At 44.4% G+C, this 15,103-nt stretch overlaps 1 protein-coding gene across 1 annotated transcript in view; it reads left to right on the top strand.

The window, feature by feature from the left end:
- Positions 1–15,103, top strand: part of pwp2h (PWP2 small subunit processome component) — a 68,205-nt gene that overhangs the window by 23,280 nt on the left and 29,822 nt on the right. The window contains exons 5-9 of the mRNA XM_084323591.1: positions 1,228–1,371; positions 1,802–1,937; positions 5,059–5,279; positions 12,952–13,095; positions 14,826–14,896. Coding sequence (XP_084179717.1) covers positions 1,228–1,371; positions 1,802–1,937; positions 5,059–5,279; positions 12,952–13,095; positions 14,826–14,896 — 716 coding nt within the window. The remainder of the gene's footprint in view (positions 1–1,227; positions 1,372–1,801; positions 1,938–5,058; positions 5,280–12,951; positions 13,096–14,825; positions 14,897–15,103) is intronic.

Here is a 15,103-nt window from a genome sequence, read left to right as displayed (position 1 = left end):
AGAATTTACGTGTACTCGCCGATACCGATACCAGCATTTTAGGCAGTATCGGCAGCATTTCCGATACTGGTATCGGTATCGGAACAACTCTAGTAATGACAATCGTTTGCATTAAACAAATGGATGGGTGCACCAGATTTAGCTAGAAGCTATCATTTCCATCTATAGTCCTATGAACTGTAATGTAGCTATTTAAGTTTATTTCGTTTATAAAGGACAGTGTATAATGACAATCGTTTGCATTAAACAAATAGATGGGTGCACTAGATTTAGCAAGAAGCTATCATTTCCATCTATAGTCCCACTGTAAAGTTACATAGCTATTTAATCACAATAGTGTCGCACGTTTTTGCGGGTCCAGTCCACGGAACGTTGACAGAATTAGCAAAACACCTTATCGCCGGAGGCATAAAAGTCATTCGGATACTCTTCTGCTCTGAATTGAGGGCTTTATTGCGGAATTTCTTAGCTTCTTGACGATGTTAACATCAAAGCAGCCAGACGCCTGAGCACTGCTGCGTGTTGTGTGTAACCTGCTCTAGCGTCCCCGCCTCCCTGGTCGCGTCCAAACGTTCCACCCAAAAATGGAATTTCAGTCCAGATTAGGCCAAATTCTGCAATATTCCACGTTTTGCACTTGATTCCATTTTTATTGGTAAATTCCGCAAGGATTTCATATGGCTCTAGTCTTTCCTGACGGCCCGGAGATCGGACAACCACTGCCGCCTCAAAGTCCCCCAGGTTTCCTTTGCAATATTTGCTCAAGTAATGCTGCGTTCATTTCTGGTCGGAGGTGGGATGTTGTGAGTGGGAAACGCTTCATCTCCCACCTACGTCCGCTCAAGCTACAAAGCTTGAAAAAACGTGGACGCTCACGCTAAACCTAATCTTTCTTACAATTTGTCTTGCATGAACTACAACACACACATACAGTTTACAACGACATATTGCTAATATACTAACAAATGTACAGCTAATAACATTAACGTATACGATGCGAATGGCCATGTTGAAATTACGTCGAATGACACTGAGGCTTGAACTGGGGGTTGAGAAATCGTACCAGAGTTTGCGACTAAGAACAAATTTCTAGTCTAGATTTTCTCCTAGTAGGAAGTGGAAATAATTCCGACCTCCGAGTTAGAATCTAATGCAGCACGAGAGGGCAGCGATGAATGTGATATTCTCACCCGAAGATCAGGATTCATTCTGGTTGTCTCCTCTCAGGAAGTTTGTCGTGACCAAAGAGAATGTGGCCCTGATGTACCACGCCCCAGGGAAGCAGCGCGAGTTCAACGCCTTTGTGCTGGACAAGAGCTACTACGGCCCGTATGACGAGACCACCTGTATCGACTGGACCGACGACTCCAAGTGAGTGATTCTTTGTTTTGATAAGATAAGTGACTGATTCTCATTTGTTTCGATTTAAGATGAGATGAGATAAGATAAGATATTCCTTTATTGATCCCTTTGGGGAAATTCGGGCATCATAGCAGCATGCGGGGGAGGTGAGGTACAAGTATGGGCAGGGTAATAGTAGAAAGACATGGCTTGTATTCTGACGTGATGAATCTTTTATAGTCTCCTTGACTTTGAGAGCTCATAACTTACATTTTATTTATTTATTTATTTTTTACGGAAATGTTTCCACTATAAGTACGTTTTTGGTGGCATTTTGTATCTGGTGTGAATATGACGCTGACGGGCTACATTTGTTCCACTCTTAAAATCAAGACAAAATGTTTAGTTTTTTCCTAGGTGGTGGGCAGCAAAGACATGAACAAAATGTTTTTTCCCCTAGGTGTTTCGTGGTGGGCAGCAAAGACATGTCGACGTGGGTCTTCGGTGCCGAGCGCTGGACCAACCTCATCTACTATTCTCTGGGCGGCCACAAGGACGTCGTCGTAGGCTGCTTCTTTGAGAAGGACAGTCTAGATGTGAGTTATCCTCCCTGCCTCCTGGCTCGGTGTCTTTGAGAAGGACAGTCTAGATGTGAGTTATCCTCCCTGCCACCTGGCTCGGTGTCTTTGAGAAGGACAGTCTAGATGTGAGTTATCCTCCCTGCCACCTGGCTCGGTGTCTTTGAGAAGGACAGTCTAGATGTGAGTTATCCTCCCTGCCACCTGGCTCTGTGTCTTTGAGAAGGACAGTCTAGATGTGAGTTATCCTCCCTGGCTCGGTGTCTTTGAGAAGGATAGTCTAGATGTGAGTTATCCTCCCTGCCACCTGGCTCGGTGTCTTTGAGAAGGACAGTCTAGATGTGAGTTATCCTCCCTGCCACCTGGCTCGGTGTCTTTGAGAAGGACAGTCTAGATGTGAGTTATCCTCCCTGCCACCTGGCTCGGTGTCTTTGAGAAGGACAGTCTAGATGTGAGTTATCCTCCCTGCCTCCTGGCTCGGTGTCTTTGTATCAAACGGTGTACGACCCTGAAGGGATTCTTTGACATGAAGTGGTATGAAACACTTGGCAGTGGTGTAGTCGATGCATAAGCGTGGTTTGGCGGACCGGGACGTTTCAGAAGGGCAGCAAAAAAGCATCAATTAAAGAGCATGGCAGTGGCAATAATAATGCACAGCTATATACCTGATGCTTAATGCGTATTGTCATTCAAGACGGTCAGTTATCATTTGTAATAATTACATTACCTCCACTCTGTCTGCAGCAGGTCTCTCCACTCATGGAACGGCATGTCCGTATCAATAGTCTGTAAGCGCTATGCAAAGTGGGTGACATGTTGTTGGCACAATTTGGAAATGCACAAACACAAACCGCTGTTCTTTTATCTTTTTATATAATGCTAAGCTAGCTGTATTCACCAAACCTTTCGTGGGAACGTTAGCAAAGAGGCTAGATATAGGACGTTAGCTCTCCATGCTTCCAGTGTTGTCTTCCTGCAATAACTCGCACCTTGCGAGATTTCTGTTTGTGGCAAAAACAAACACTTTTGGTGGACGTACTTGGTTGTACAAAAAAATAAAAAGATTGAATACCCTCAAAAAAACACGTGGGTTCAGTTGAAACGGTGAGTACTCAAGTAATGGATTACTCACAGAATACTCAAGTAATGGATTACTCACGCCTAGGGTTGGGCACCGAGAACCGGTTCTAATAGGAACCGGTTCCTAACTTCAGGTTCTGGAACCGTTAACACATTCCCGCCAAAAACGAGTTTACTTGTTATTGGCCGCCAATCGAATAACGCCAATAACGAGTTTACTCGTTTTTGGTATCGTTTTTTCGTTTATTCGCTATATCTATTATTATCTAGTTATTGCATCATTGAAAATGGGCTTGTGTCTTTTAGGAGGCGATCTGAGCCAGGCGGGCGGGGTTTAAATATTCAGGCGAGCCACTTCTATACAACGATGGCATCAGTAACTCCGCCCGTCATTGTGAAACGATCGGTAGTGTGGTGCGGACCTCCACGAGCATTATTTGGAATTGCGATAAGATATTTGGATTGTCTCTTTTGCATTACATCAGATACAAGGTAAGAACATCATATATGAATTTGATCGTTGATCTGACATTTATTTCTACCCCGATCACAGCTATCTGTGTGGACCGTGTATGGCTGTTTACCGTTGGCTGCGGTGGGGGTGGGGGGGGGAGCGCCCCGCTACGACGGTCATTTCATGTATGGACGAGGAGACATAATAGTGATAATCTAGCGTTGATTTCAGGATGATTAGATAATCAGCCGAAAAATTACAACGTGATGACTGGATTACAGTCAAATGCATTTTTCTCGCCTTTTCCTGGAATTACTGAAAAACACCCAAACCATACTCTATTCAAAACGGTATAAAACGTTAATGTACTGATGAAATAACAAAATGTCTCGGCCAGGCACGTGCACACATAGAGGCCAAGGGGTGCTTGAGCACCTGCCTTTTTGAGCCTCATCAAAAAAGTGCCCTTTTTTTACCGTTACGCATATAGACTGCCCTTCCAACTGAAAAATGTCAGGATAGAATCAAAATATTAGGTAAAGAGAGAGAGATGCCCCATATTCCATTGCAGTTTGCACGGCCTCCTCACCATGCCTCTCCGCGGACCTATATATTTTATGCATAGCGTGGGTGGTGATGATGATGATGATAGAAACCGCTGTGGCGCATACAGTTGAATGCTGGTATTACACTCATTGAGAGACACGAAGAAGTCAAGTCTGATGGGATTTGGGAATCTCAAATACAAATCGGGATTGGAATAAAAAATGCATTTATATTAAACAATACAGAATATACAGCACTTCTTAGGGTCTGTAGGGTAAGCACTTATTCCCTCCCCCCTGAACATTTATGGAGATGTATGGGCCTTTTAAGTCAGTGATAAAAGTGTCTTTCAAGGATAAGTGAGCTCCTGCACTGATTATTATAGTTCAATATTCAATATTTGATCACCAAAAACCCCCAAAAAGCATAAAAAGGGGGCGCCCCGCCCGAAAAGAGCCCTCAAAAATCGCAACGCGCGCTCGGTTAATATATACACACAAGTGTAGTGCCCTTTTCAGCCTTTGAGCACCTGCCCCTCTAAAGTCCTGTGCACGTCCCTGGTCTTGGCAATGTTGACTAGAAGCAGCTCACTGAGACCCGACGGCGTTATTAGACCCATAGATATAATATAAGATATATTTTAAGCACTTGCAAATGTCACAGTCTAAAACTATATCCATTGAATAAAGACCTGGCAATGAATGGGGTATCAGTGTCCCCTTCTGTGGCGGTCAATGTGTTAAGAAGATGTTTGAATTTCGATAAAAACTTTATTACTTTGTTAATTAATACCCTAGTTACAGTACAGCAACCAAATTAAACTCTATCAAGTCAACTGACAATGTGAATAGTATGAAAAAAATTAAGGATTTTTCAAATAAATTTTTTCTCCTGCGAAATAAGCTGTGACCTGTTTTGACCGGCACCTGAAAGAATCTGAATCGAGAATCGTTTAGAACAGGAATCAAAATGGAGAATCGGAATCGTTCAAATCCAAACGATGCCCAACCCTACTCACGCCCCTCCCTACTGCCTGTGTGTTTGTCTTGTTGCCGTCAGCTCTACACGGTGAGTCAGGAGGGGGCGCTGTGTGTCTGGGAGAGCGACACGGAGCTGAGCGGCCTGGTGCTGCGCAGGCAGGAGAGGACCACGCAGGAGGAGGAGGGGGAGAAGAACGACGACGAGGAGGGAGAGTCCAGAGGGGAGGTGATCAGAGGGAGAGCCGAGGCTCCCAAAGACACCGGGGAGACGAAGAACGTGCGCTTTAAACTTCTGAGCAAGTAAGCTGGTCCCACCTCTTCTTCTTGATTTAGAGCCTGTTTAGTTTAGTTTAGTTTATTCGACAATTATTCAAATACACTACATGTTACAACAAGTCATGCATCCTAAAAGTATCAAGGATAGCACAAAAAAGTCACTTATTTCCTTGTGGTCCTTGGTCTCAGCAGCACATAGTATTTACCTAAACATGTATTACACATATTATCATCAGCCTACAGTATATTGCTAAAAATATAATTAAAAAGTCAAATACAACATTGTTAATAAGATATGTACACAATGTACAGACACACTAAAACTACACTACATTAAAACGCGGAGCTTCCTGAGTTACTCTGGGACATTTTCTAGGAGCCATTTCCTAACGCTCACTGCCGCTCACTGCCTGACCGGTACTGGATTTCTGGGGGCCGATACCGATATTAGGGAGTACGATATTGATCATTCTGAGGATAAATATATATATATTTATTTTATTTTGTTTTTTTGTTTTAAACCATCTGTAAAATAAAATGTATGTTGTTAAATTACATTTAAATAAATGAATTGATTCATTGAATTAAAGGTGGGATTTGGTTGCTCCATTTTTTTTAAATACGCAACCAAATGGATTAGGGATGCACGATATATCGGTGACAATATCGGCATCGGCTGATGATAGTAATAATTTCCGGTGTCCCATGAGCAAAACTGGGCAGATATATCTGCAAATATATATCAGCTGGTGATTTATTTATTCCCATGAGCAAAAGTGGGCCGACGTGAACAACTGATGATTGTTTATCTTGTCTAGTTGCCGTTGTGTGTGTGTGTGTGTGTGTGTGTGTGTGTTTTTTTGTGCGCGTTTTCTTTTTCTTGGCCACGCAGACTTTGTTTGGGTAACATTACTTGCATGTGACAACGACGCAGCACAGGATTGTGTGCTAACATTGTTTCTGTAACTGAGGGGTTACAAAACCCTGACTGTATTAAAGATTGTGATAGATTAAACCACTGCTAATTATTATTATTATTACTTGCCAGACAGTACAGTTATAATATGGCAGACACTCAGAATAAGACGGCACGGTGACAAAGAAATATCATTTATAGTATTTATTATTATGCAGTAATTGTACAGAATGGGAATTAATGGTCGCGCTTGTATGGCGAAGAATATGAATAAAGTCAGTGAGTAGCAAAGTCAGTTGGAACGAATAATTCCTAAGCTGGGATACTAGACTAAACGCCGCCTGGCGTGGGATGGCACTATAGGGGGAAACGATGGTACCGCTGGAGACAGGGGGTATCCTCCCAGAGATGTAAGCTCTGGAGGAAGGAAGAATGTTCGGATACTCAGTCTGTTCACTTGAAGAAAGGGGGTTCTCGTACGGAATCCAGTCCTTATAATCCAAATGCTCAGCAGCAAAGCAATAGCTGTAATCCAATTGCTCGATAGCAATGATGATAGCCAGCTAGCTTCGGTCCTCGAAGCTAGCCCGAGGTAAGATCTTCAAGGTGGTTAAATCCAAACGACAGTGGGTATAAACTAGGCTCTTCTCCACGGTAGTACGTTCCACAATCACTATAATCCAACCAATACTGGTTCTGCAATCGCCGCAGTAGGTTCCAATATGCACATGTCCAGTAGGTCCACGACTAGGCCCTCCTCGTGTACTGGCACTAATTACTAAGTCCACGCACACTTGCTAAGGTTTTACACTAGTTACTAAACGAATGAACTACTTGGTAATGCCGCACACGAACGAACTGCTGTAACACGATTCACACTAAAATGACGACTGTAGCGGCTATCTTGATGTTCTGATAGACGCTCGGTTGGGTGCGGGGATTCCTCGTCTTTGACGCGCAATTAGAAAAAACACAATGTCGAGTCCGTGTCACCTGCCGTTGGGTGAAGTTCCCATTTAATTGAAGTATTCAACTTAATACATGTGATGAGCCAAACAATAATTTCTGCATAATGCTGTTAATAATACTGAAAACGAGCGAGGGTACGTGCGTGTGTTCGTGCGGTAAAAACCGTGAGATCTCTCCGTCACCCATACCTAGATACCTTGATTGACATAGCATACACCTGTGCCTTTATTCAAAACCTATGCGCTCCGTGCTGCCACCCAGTGCTCCGTGCTGCCACCCAGTGATGAACTTAACAAACTACAAACTAAGCACAAAAACCATCAAATAGCTCCTACACACCGGCCCCAAATGTGAAGGTGGAAAACAATTACATTAAAGAAGAAAAAAGGAGCTGTAACAAATGTTCTTGGTTCTTCTCTGAGCCAGAGGTTACCAGCACGTAACTCAACGTTGGGTCGTGACCTTTACCGCCAGACCTTACACTGCTTCTTGAAGCAGAAAGAGCTTGGATATGGGCCGCTCCAACTGCCCTGTCTTGGTCTTCAACCGTACTGCCCGTACAAGCCCTTTGCCCATCGTTGTGAGAATGTCTGGGGTATGGGGTCATCCCAAGACATGTTCCTTCGACACATTTCTTGCAACAACAGTTTTGGTAGCAAGGTGAATGGTGATGAGAACCCCAACTGGTCACTGGGACTGACGATTGGAAAAATTCCACGTCTGGTGTGTGCTCGCTTTTCCACTCTCAGTCTTTCCTTCTTTGGGTGGCACACCCAGTGATGAGGGCGATACCACACACTGCCATTTTTGTAGTCCGGCTGGACTTGAGGCACAATTTCTCCGTAGCCACTGTCAATCACATGAGTAAGAAAATCTGTGTACTCATTTTGGTAGCCCTTATTCCGTTCAAACTTTCTTTTCAGACCCTGAAGGCGCTGTTCCACAATGCACCTGTTGTTTGGCATGGTGATGTCATCCACTTTAAAAGGCAAGTCCATGCAATAATGTCCTTCCTGCATGCAAATAGACTTATCCAAGATCTCCATAAATCTCAGGTCCTCTCTTGACATCTCCTGCTTCTCCTCCAGTGACTTCTCGTTGAACTCTTGGTTGTACTGAGAGACCAACAGCTCCTCCAGTTTGACAATGGATGTCCTATTGGCATATATGGTCGAGCAGCTTCTCTGACAACCATTATTACCCCTCAAAGGACCGTTGACGACCCACCCCAATAGGGTCTTCACGGCATAAGGTCCATCACCTTGGCTGTTGATAATTTCCCAGGGTTCCATGAGTTTTGATGCATTAGCTCCAATCAAAAGTTCAACATCAGCGTCCAATTCTGGGATCCTGATACCCTTCAGATATTCCCATTTTTCAATATCTTGCTGAGTAGGGATGTTACTCTTTGAAACAGGGATTGTTTCATGTGTGAACGTTTCTGGGAGCTCCATAAAGTGGTTATTATCCAACTTGGACACTTCCAGTCCTGTAAGGATTTGGCTTTCAATGACCTTTTCTTGACCCATAGTGCGCATAAGAATGTTGGTCTTTGTACCCTGTAGATTCAGCTTCTTCATAAGATGGTTGGTACAGAAGGTTGCTGTACTTCCTGGGTCTAAGAAGGCGTAGGTCTGCAGCACTCCATTTCCTTTCTTGGATCTCAACTGTACTGGAACAATGGAAAGGGTACAGTCGTGGTCTCCGGCCCCAGTACAACCACATGCCTGAAGAGACACAAGTGCACTACTGACTGGTGTTTCTTGTGACTTGGTCAATTTGTCGTTGTTGTGGACATGCAGAATACTGCACAAGACCGAAGCAGACTACAAAGAGTGACACGTTCAGCCGAACGCACAATTGGAGGGGGGCTCCCCACCCTCCAGAACATTTACAACAAGCGTTGCAAGGGCAAGGCTAAGAGAATCATTAAAGACTCCAGTCACCCGAACAACTGCCTCTTTGAACTGCTGCGGTCAGGCAAGCGATACCGGAGTCTCAAGGCGAGCACAGAAAGACTCAGAAGAAGCTTCTATCCCCAGGCCATCAGGCTGCTAAACGAACAATGAACACTACACAACAACAACCACCAAACGCACATAGCACACACATCCACACGCACACACTCACTTTAAACAAACACACTGTAGCACCCACTCCACACACTTTATAGCACACACCCACTTTAAACAAACACACTGTAGCACCCACTCCCCACACTTTATATTTATTGATGAAGGATTGCACTACAACTCGTACACCTTACTGTAAATTGTACCTAAATTGTACCTCATCCCATTTCTGCTTTGCACTATATAGTACTGTACATTAGTACACTGCATAGTATTGTATATTATATGGTAACTCAGAACATTGTACATATGTCTATACCGAACACTGTGACCTCATTTTCTTCTTCTAAATTACATGCTATACTATGTTATTTGATACTATCTTGTCTAGCACAGTCTCTGGAGCGTAACAGTAAGAAGCATTTTGTATGAAAGTATTCTGTACTTCTGTATGACAACTATTAAAGAAACTTGAATAGTCGGGTGTGGCTCTTCACAATAGAGGCAGGCCTCTGAGGACAACTCCTTAGTTACGGTAGGCTGCTTTGGCATCATGTGCACTGTGGGCACAGTTTCAGCTTGGTTGGTTGCGATGGTTATTGCAAAACTGCTTCCTTTAATGCTGCTCCTGGGTAGCGGCGCGCTCTTATCTACAGGCTTTAATGTGATGCTTGGTTGTGCATCTGAAATGTCACCAAAAATGGGATGAGACAATATTTTGACTTGTTTCTCCAAAAAGTTTACCATCTCTGGGAAGGTGGCCCTGTAGCCTTGCCGTTCTTGTATCTCACAAGCTGTAGACCTCCATCTTTCCCGCAGCTTGTAAGGCCATTTCATCATAACATTCCTCATGTTTGATGGAACGTTCATCTCCTCCATGTACTGTATCTCTGTTATAGCGTTGCAGCACCCTCTTAGGAACAGCGTGAACTCCTGCAGCGCCTCTACATCCTCTGCTTTAACAACAGGCCAGCGAAAGGCTTTTTCCATGTAGGCTGTTGCTATCCTGTGCTCATTACCAAAGTGTTCTTTCAAAAGACCTTTTGCTCTTTGATATCCTTGTTGTGGTGGCATGTGTAAGCAGCTTCGCACCAGCTCTCTGGGCTTCCCCCTGGTGTACTGCTCCAGAAAATACAAACAGTCTTGATAACTGCATGTTACCTCTTCAACACAATGTTCAAATGTCCTAACAAAGGAAATGAAGTGCAATGGATCACCATCAAATATGGTTATATCTCTTTTTGGTAAAGTAGATAACATTTGCTGTTGAATGAGCAATGTGGTGAGTTCATTCTGCCTTTGCATGATTCCACAAATGGCATCCTGGTCCACTGTATTTTGCACTGCAGCGTTCTGTGTAGGCTGTCGTTCCTGTGCAGCTACTGACCTACGAGGTGCAGCAGTGGAGGCTGTGAAAGCGTTTTGAGACTGATGCTTTAGAGTAGTGGTGAGAGACGTCCCAGTGTTTGGTTGCCACTGTGGCATGAGAGTAGTATCCTTTGCTTGTGGAATTCCATGATGTTGTACTTTCTCCTGAAAGTGTGTGTGCATATTCACCTTTGGTCACACATCATATGTGGAAAAGATAGGTGGCGCTCTTGAGCCTTGATCCGAAATCAGGGTGTTCTCCTTCGGCACAAATGCAGTTGCCTGTAGGTTGAATTGAGGTCTCAGCTCTTTCATAGATTTGCTCAGGTAGGAATTCATTCCATCTGAAGGGGCCTTTCCTCCAACAGCACTGCCTTCCAGCACAGAAAGTCTTGCAGTAACAACAGCCATTTGTGTATCAAGCTCCAGTTGCTCCTTAACTTTTCTGAGTTTCTCTTGTTCCTGTCTGAGTTTCTCCTCTTGTGCCTCTATTTCATGTTTCCTTTGCAGAGCAGCGGTTTGCTCCATTAAAGCCTCTTTCTCTGCCATGGCATTTAAACGTGCAGATGCAGTACTAGAACCTGATGCTCTACTGGCATTGCTTCTTCTGCTTGACCTTTTACTAGACACATTAGACGCACTGTCTCCAGCTTTAATTTCCTCATGCAAATCAGATTTAATTTTTTCCAATTCAGCATTATCATCATTGACCTGAAAAATCCCATTTTCGCTCAACCATGTTGATACTTCATTTACAAATGTATCATTTGTTTCCTTTGTTGCATAAAACCATTCGTCCTGCTTTCTCTGCGTATCCTCAGTTGTAGGATACTCAGTCATCAATGTATTATGTGCCTCAGAGGCAACTTGACATAGAGCTTTGAACTGTTTTAGATTTTGGTGCACAAGATTTACATTGTCATTGGAAACTAGAAGAGTGATGATTTCCCTTTTCAATTTCCTTGCTTGTGTACAATATGCATTTCTGTCCATTTGGAGCCTTTCAATCAAAATTGATAATCCCTTTAAAGAAGGCTTTCTTATTCTTGGCTCACAAACATTTTGCCCTTGGCTGGGCTCCACAATATCATGACGTAAACTCATTTTTGATAATACGTACTGTTCCTTTAAGAGACTGGAGTCTCTCTCGTGAAAAAAAGTCAATACAATAACAACAAAACTTTCAATGCTGCTGCTCCATTAGCAAGCAACCCAGTGCGATACACTAACCAGTCCTCCTTTGGTGTGCTATCTCGGGATGATGATCTTTATCCAGAAGCAGCATTCCAAGCCAGGTTCCAAAATCCTCCATTTGTCCAAGTAAGATCGGGTTTTTACTTGTGTAGCGGCTATCTTGATGTTCTGATAGACGCTCGGTTGGGTGCGGGGATTCCTCGTCTTTGATGCGCAATTATAAAAAACACAATGTCGAGTCCGTGTCACCTGCCGTTGGGTGAAGTTCCCATTTAATTGAAGTATTCAACTTAATACATGTGATGAGCCAAACAATAATTTCTGCATAATGCTGTTAATAATACTGAAAACGAGCGAGGGTACGTGCGTGTGTTCGTGCGGTAAAAACCGTGAGATCTCTCCGTCACCCATACCTAGATACCTTGATTGACATAGCATACACCTGTGCCTTTATTCAAAACCTATGCGCTCCGTGCTGCCACCCAGTGCTCCGTGCTGCCACCCAGTGATGAACTTAACAAACTACAAACTAAGCACAAAAACCATCAAATAGCTCCTACAACGACTCTTTACTTCACATTAAGCTAAGTCGAACTTGACGTTACTGCATTAGATCTGACACTTTTACTTATTCACGTTAGGTTCACAACACTCTGTTTAGACGAACTGCTTCACACTACATTAGAATCACACCACTGCTGCTGCGCCTTCCACGATATATATACTTAAGTGGCTTTCTAGTGCCAAGCCTCAGCTCTCGTCTCGAATCAATGCGCCGGCACCAGGCATGTTCCAACATGCCCAGACTCGCCTTTGAACCTGACTTCAGGGGCGCGTTGCCTGGCGCCGAGAACGTCAAGGGCATTATCCAATGAGGAAAGTGAATATTACTAGGATTCAAACGCAGGCTTAAAGGGATATAGCTTATATATATAAATGATATAAAAGTTATATAAAACAATAAAAACGTAGATTCTCAGCTTTAATCTGGCCCTTCACAACAGTTTCAGTAGCATGCACAGCATTCAATTATCATAGAAATGCGTTTTATTTATACAGATCATATCGGTTATCGGTCATAACAGAAATGTTAATATCGGTATCGCCCCAAAATGTCAATTTAAGCGCATCCCTAATATAAATATATATGTGTGACTTTTGTTCTTCGTTCTCTCAGACATCACTTCAACAAGGAGGGGGAGTTCAACAACCTGACGGCCGCCACCTTCCACAAGAAGACACACATCCTGGTCACAGGCTTCGCCTCAGGGATCTTCCACCTGCACGAGCTCCCCGAGTTCAACCTCATCCACTCCCTCAGGTTAGGAAGCCCACTTCTCCTCCCTCCTTTCACTCCCTCAGGTTAGGAAGCCCACTCCTCCTCCCTCAGGTTAGGAAGCCCACTCCTCCTTTCACTCCCTCAGGTTAGGAAGCCCACTCCTCCTCCCTCCTTTCACTCCCTCAGGTTAGGAAGCCCACTCCTCCTCCCTCCTTTCACTCCCTCAGGTTAGGAAGCCCACTCCTCCTCCCTCCTTTCACTCCCTCAGGTTAGGAAGCCCACTCCTCCTCCCTCCTTTCACTCCCTCAGGTTAGGAAGCCCACTCCTCCTCCCTCAGGTTAGGAAGCCCACTCCTCCTTTCACTCCCTCAGATTAGGAAGCCCACTCCTCCTTTCACTCCCTCAGGTTAGGAAGCCCACTCCTCCTTTCACTCCCTCAGGTTAGGAAGCCCACTCCTCCTCCCTCCTTTCACTCCCTCAGGTTAGGAAGCCCACTCCTCCTCCCTCCTTTCACTCCCTCAGGTTAGGAAGCCCACTCCTCCTCCCTCCTTTCACTCCCTCAGGTTAGGAAGCCCACTCCTCCTCCCTCCTTTCACTCCCTCAGGTTAGGAAGCCCACTCCTCCTCCCTCAGGTTAGGAAGCCCACTCCTCCTTTCACTCCCTCAGGTTAGGAAGCCCACTCATCCTTTCACTCCCTCAGGTTAGGAAGCCCACTCCTCCCTCCTTTCACTCCCTCAGGTTAGGAAGCCCACTCCTCCCTCCTTTCACTCCCTCAGGTTAGTAATCCCACTCCTCCTCCCTCCTTTCACTCACTCAGGTTAGGAATCCCACTCCTCCCTCCTTTCACTCCCTCAGGTTAGGAAGCCCACTCCTCCTCCCTCCTTTCACTCCCTCAGGTTAGGAAGCCCACTCCTCCTCCCTCCTTTCACTCCCTCAGGTTAGGAATCCCACTCCTCCTCCCTCCTTTCACTCCCTCAGGTTAGGAATCCCACTCCTCCTCCCTCCTTTCACTCCCTCAGGTTAGGAATCCCACTCCTCCTCCCTCCTTTCACTCCCTCAGGTTAGGAAGCCCACTCCTCCCTCCTTTCACTCCCTCAGGTTAGGAAGCCCACTCCTCCCTCCTTTCACTCCCTCAGATTAGGAAGCCCACTCCTCCTCCCTCCTTTCTTCCTCTGTAATCAGAGCCCGACCGATTTAATCGTCCTATTTAATATTGGCCCATCGCAGACATATCGGTATCGACCAGGACAGGTGCCAATATTAGCATTATTTATTTTTAGCAGAACATAATGCAGAGAGAAATGCTTGGGATAATTTAGAAATGGTGTCATCAGTTTGTCCAGCAGAGCGCTTTTTGGCTCTGTTTACATATAACTCGGTCGTAATACTCACTGTTTACAATACTCTCAGCGGACCGCGATTCTTAATCGTCTTGTCAAGGTTGGACTGAAATCAAAGCAGCAAGATGTGTTAAACAGGCAATGGTGTTAAAATGACTGTTTACTAAATACAACGTTTTATACTTTTATGTTATGATAATGATATTGCCTCTGAAAAAATTAAAACTGTCCCTTCTGCCGTGCTGCTGGTGTAGAATGTATCCCTCTGGTGGCGTGCCTTAAAGTACCATTAGTGCACGCGTATTGCATTACAAAAGTTGATTGAGAAGTAAATCATTGCCATGTCATCTCAACGTCAATATTCCTGTATGATCTAAAGATTATAGAGCTGTTTTGTTGTTGCTGACTAACTGTTGTCCGTTTGCCCCTCCAGTATCGCAGACCAGCGGATTGCTTCAGTGGCTATAAACACCACTGGGGACTGGATTGGCTTTGGCTGCTCAGGTAACCACGTAGCCACGCTTTGGAAATTATTTCTGGATTTAAACGTTAATAATAATTTATTTATTTTATAGAGCGCTTCTCAGTAACCCGAAGTCACTGACGGTAGGCAGAAAGAAAAAACAAAGAAACATAGAACCACAGGGGAAACGGAGAACAATATGAATACACAGGAACATAGAGCCACAGTAACGGACAACAGAAAATACA

This window comes from Notolepis coatsorum (assembly GCF_963971535.1).
Source record: "Notolepis coatsorum genome assembly, chromosome: 1".
Lineage (NCBI taxonomy): Eukaryota > Metazoa > Chordata > Actinopteri > Aulopiformes > Paralepididae > Notolepis > Notolepis coatsorum.
The sequence above is the reverse complement of the archived record's forward strand: the minus strand, read 5'-3'. Positions and strand labels throughout refer to the sequence as shown.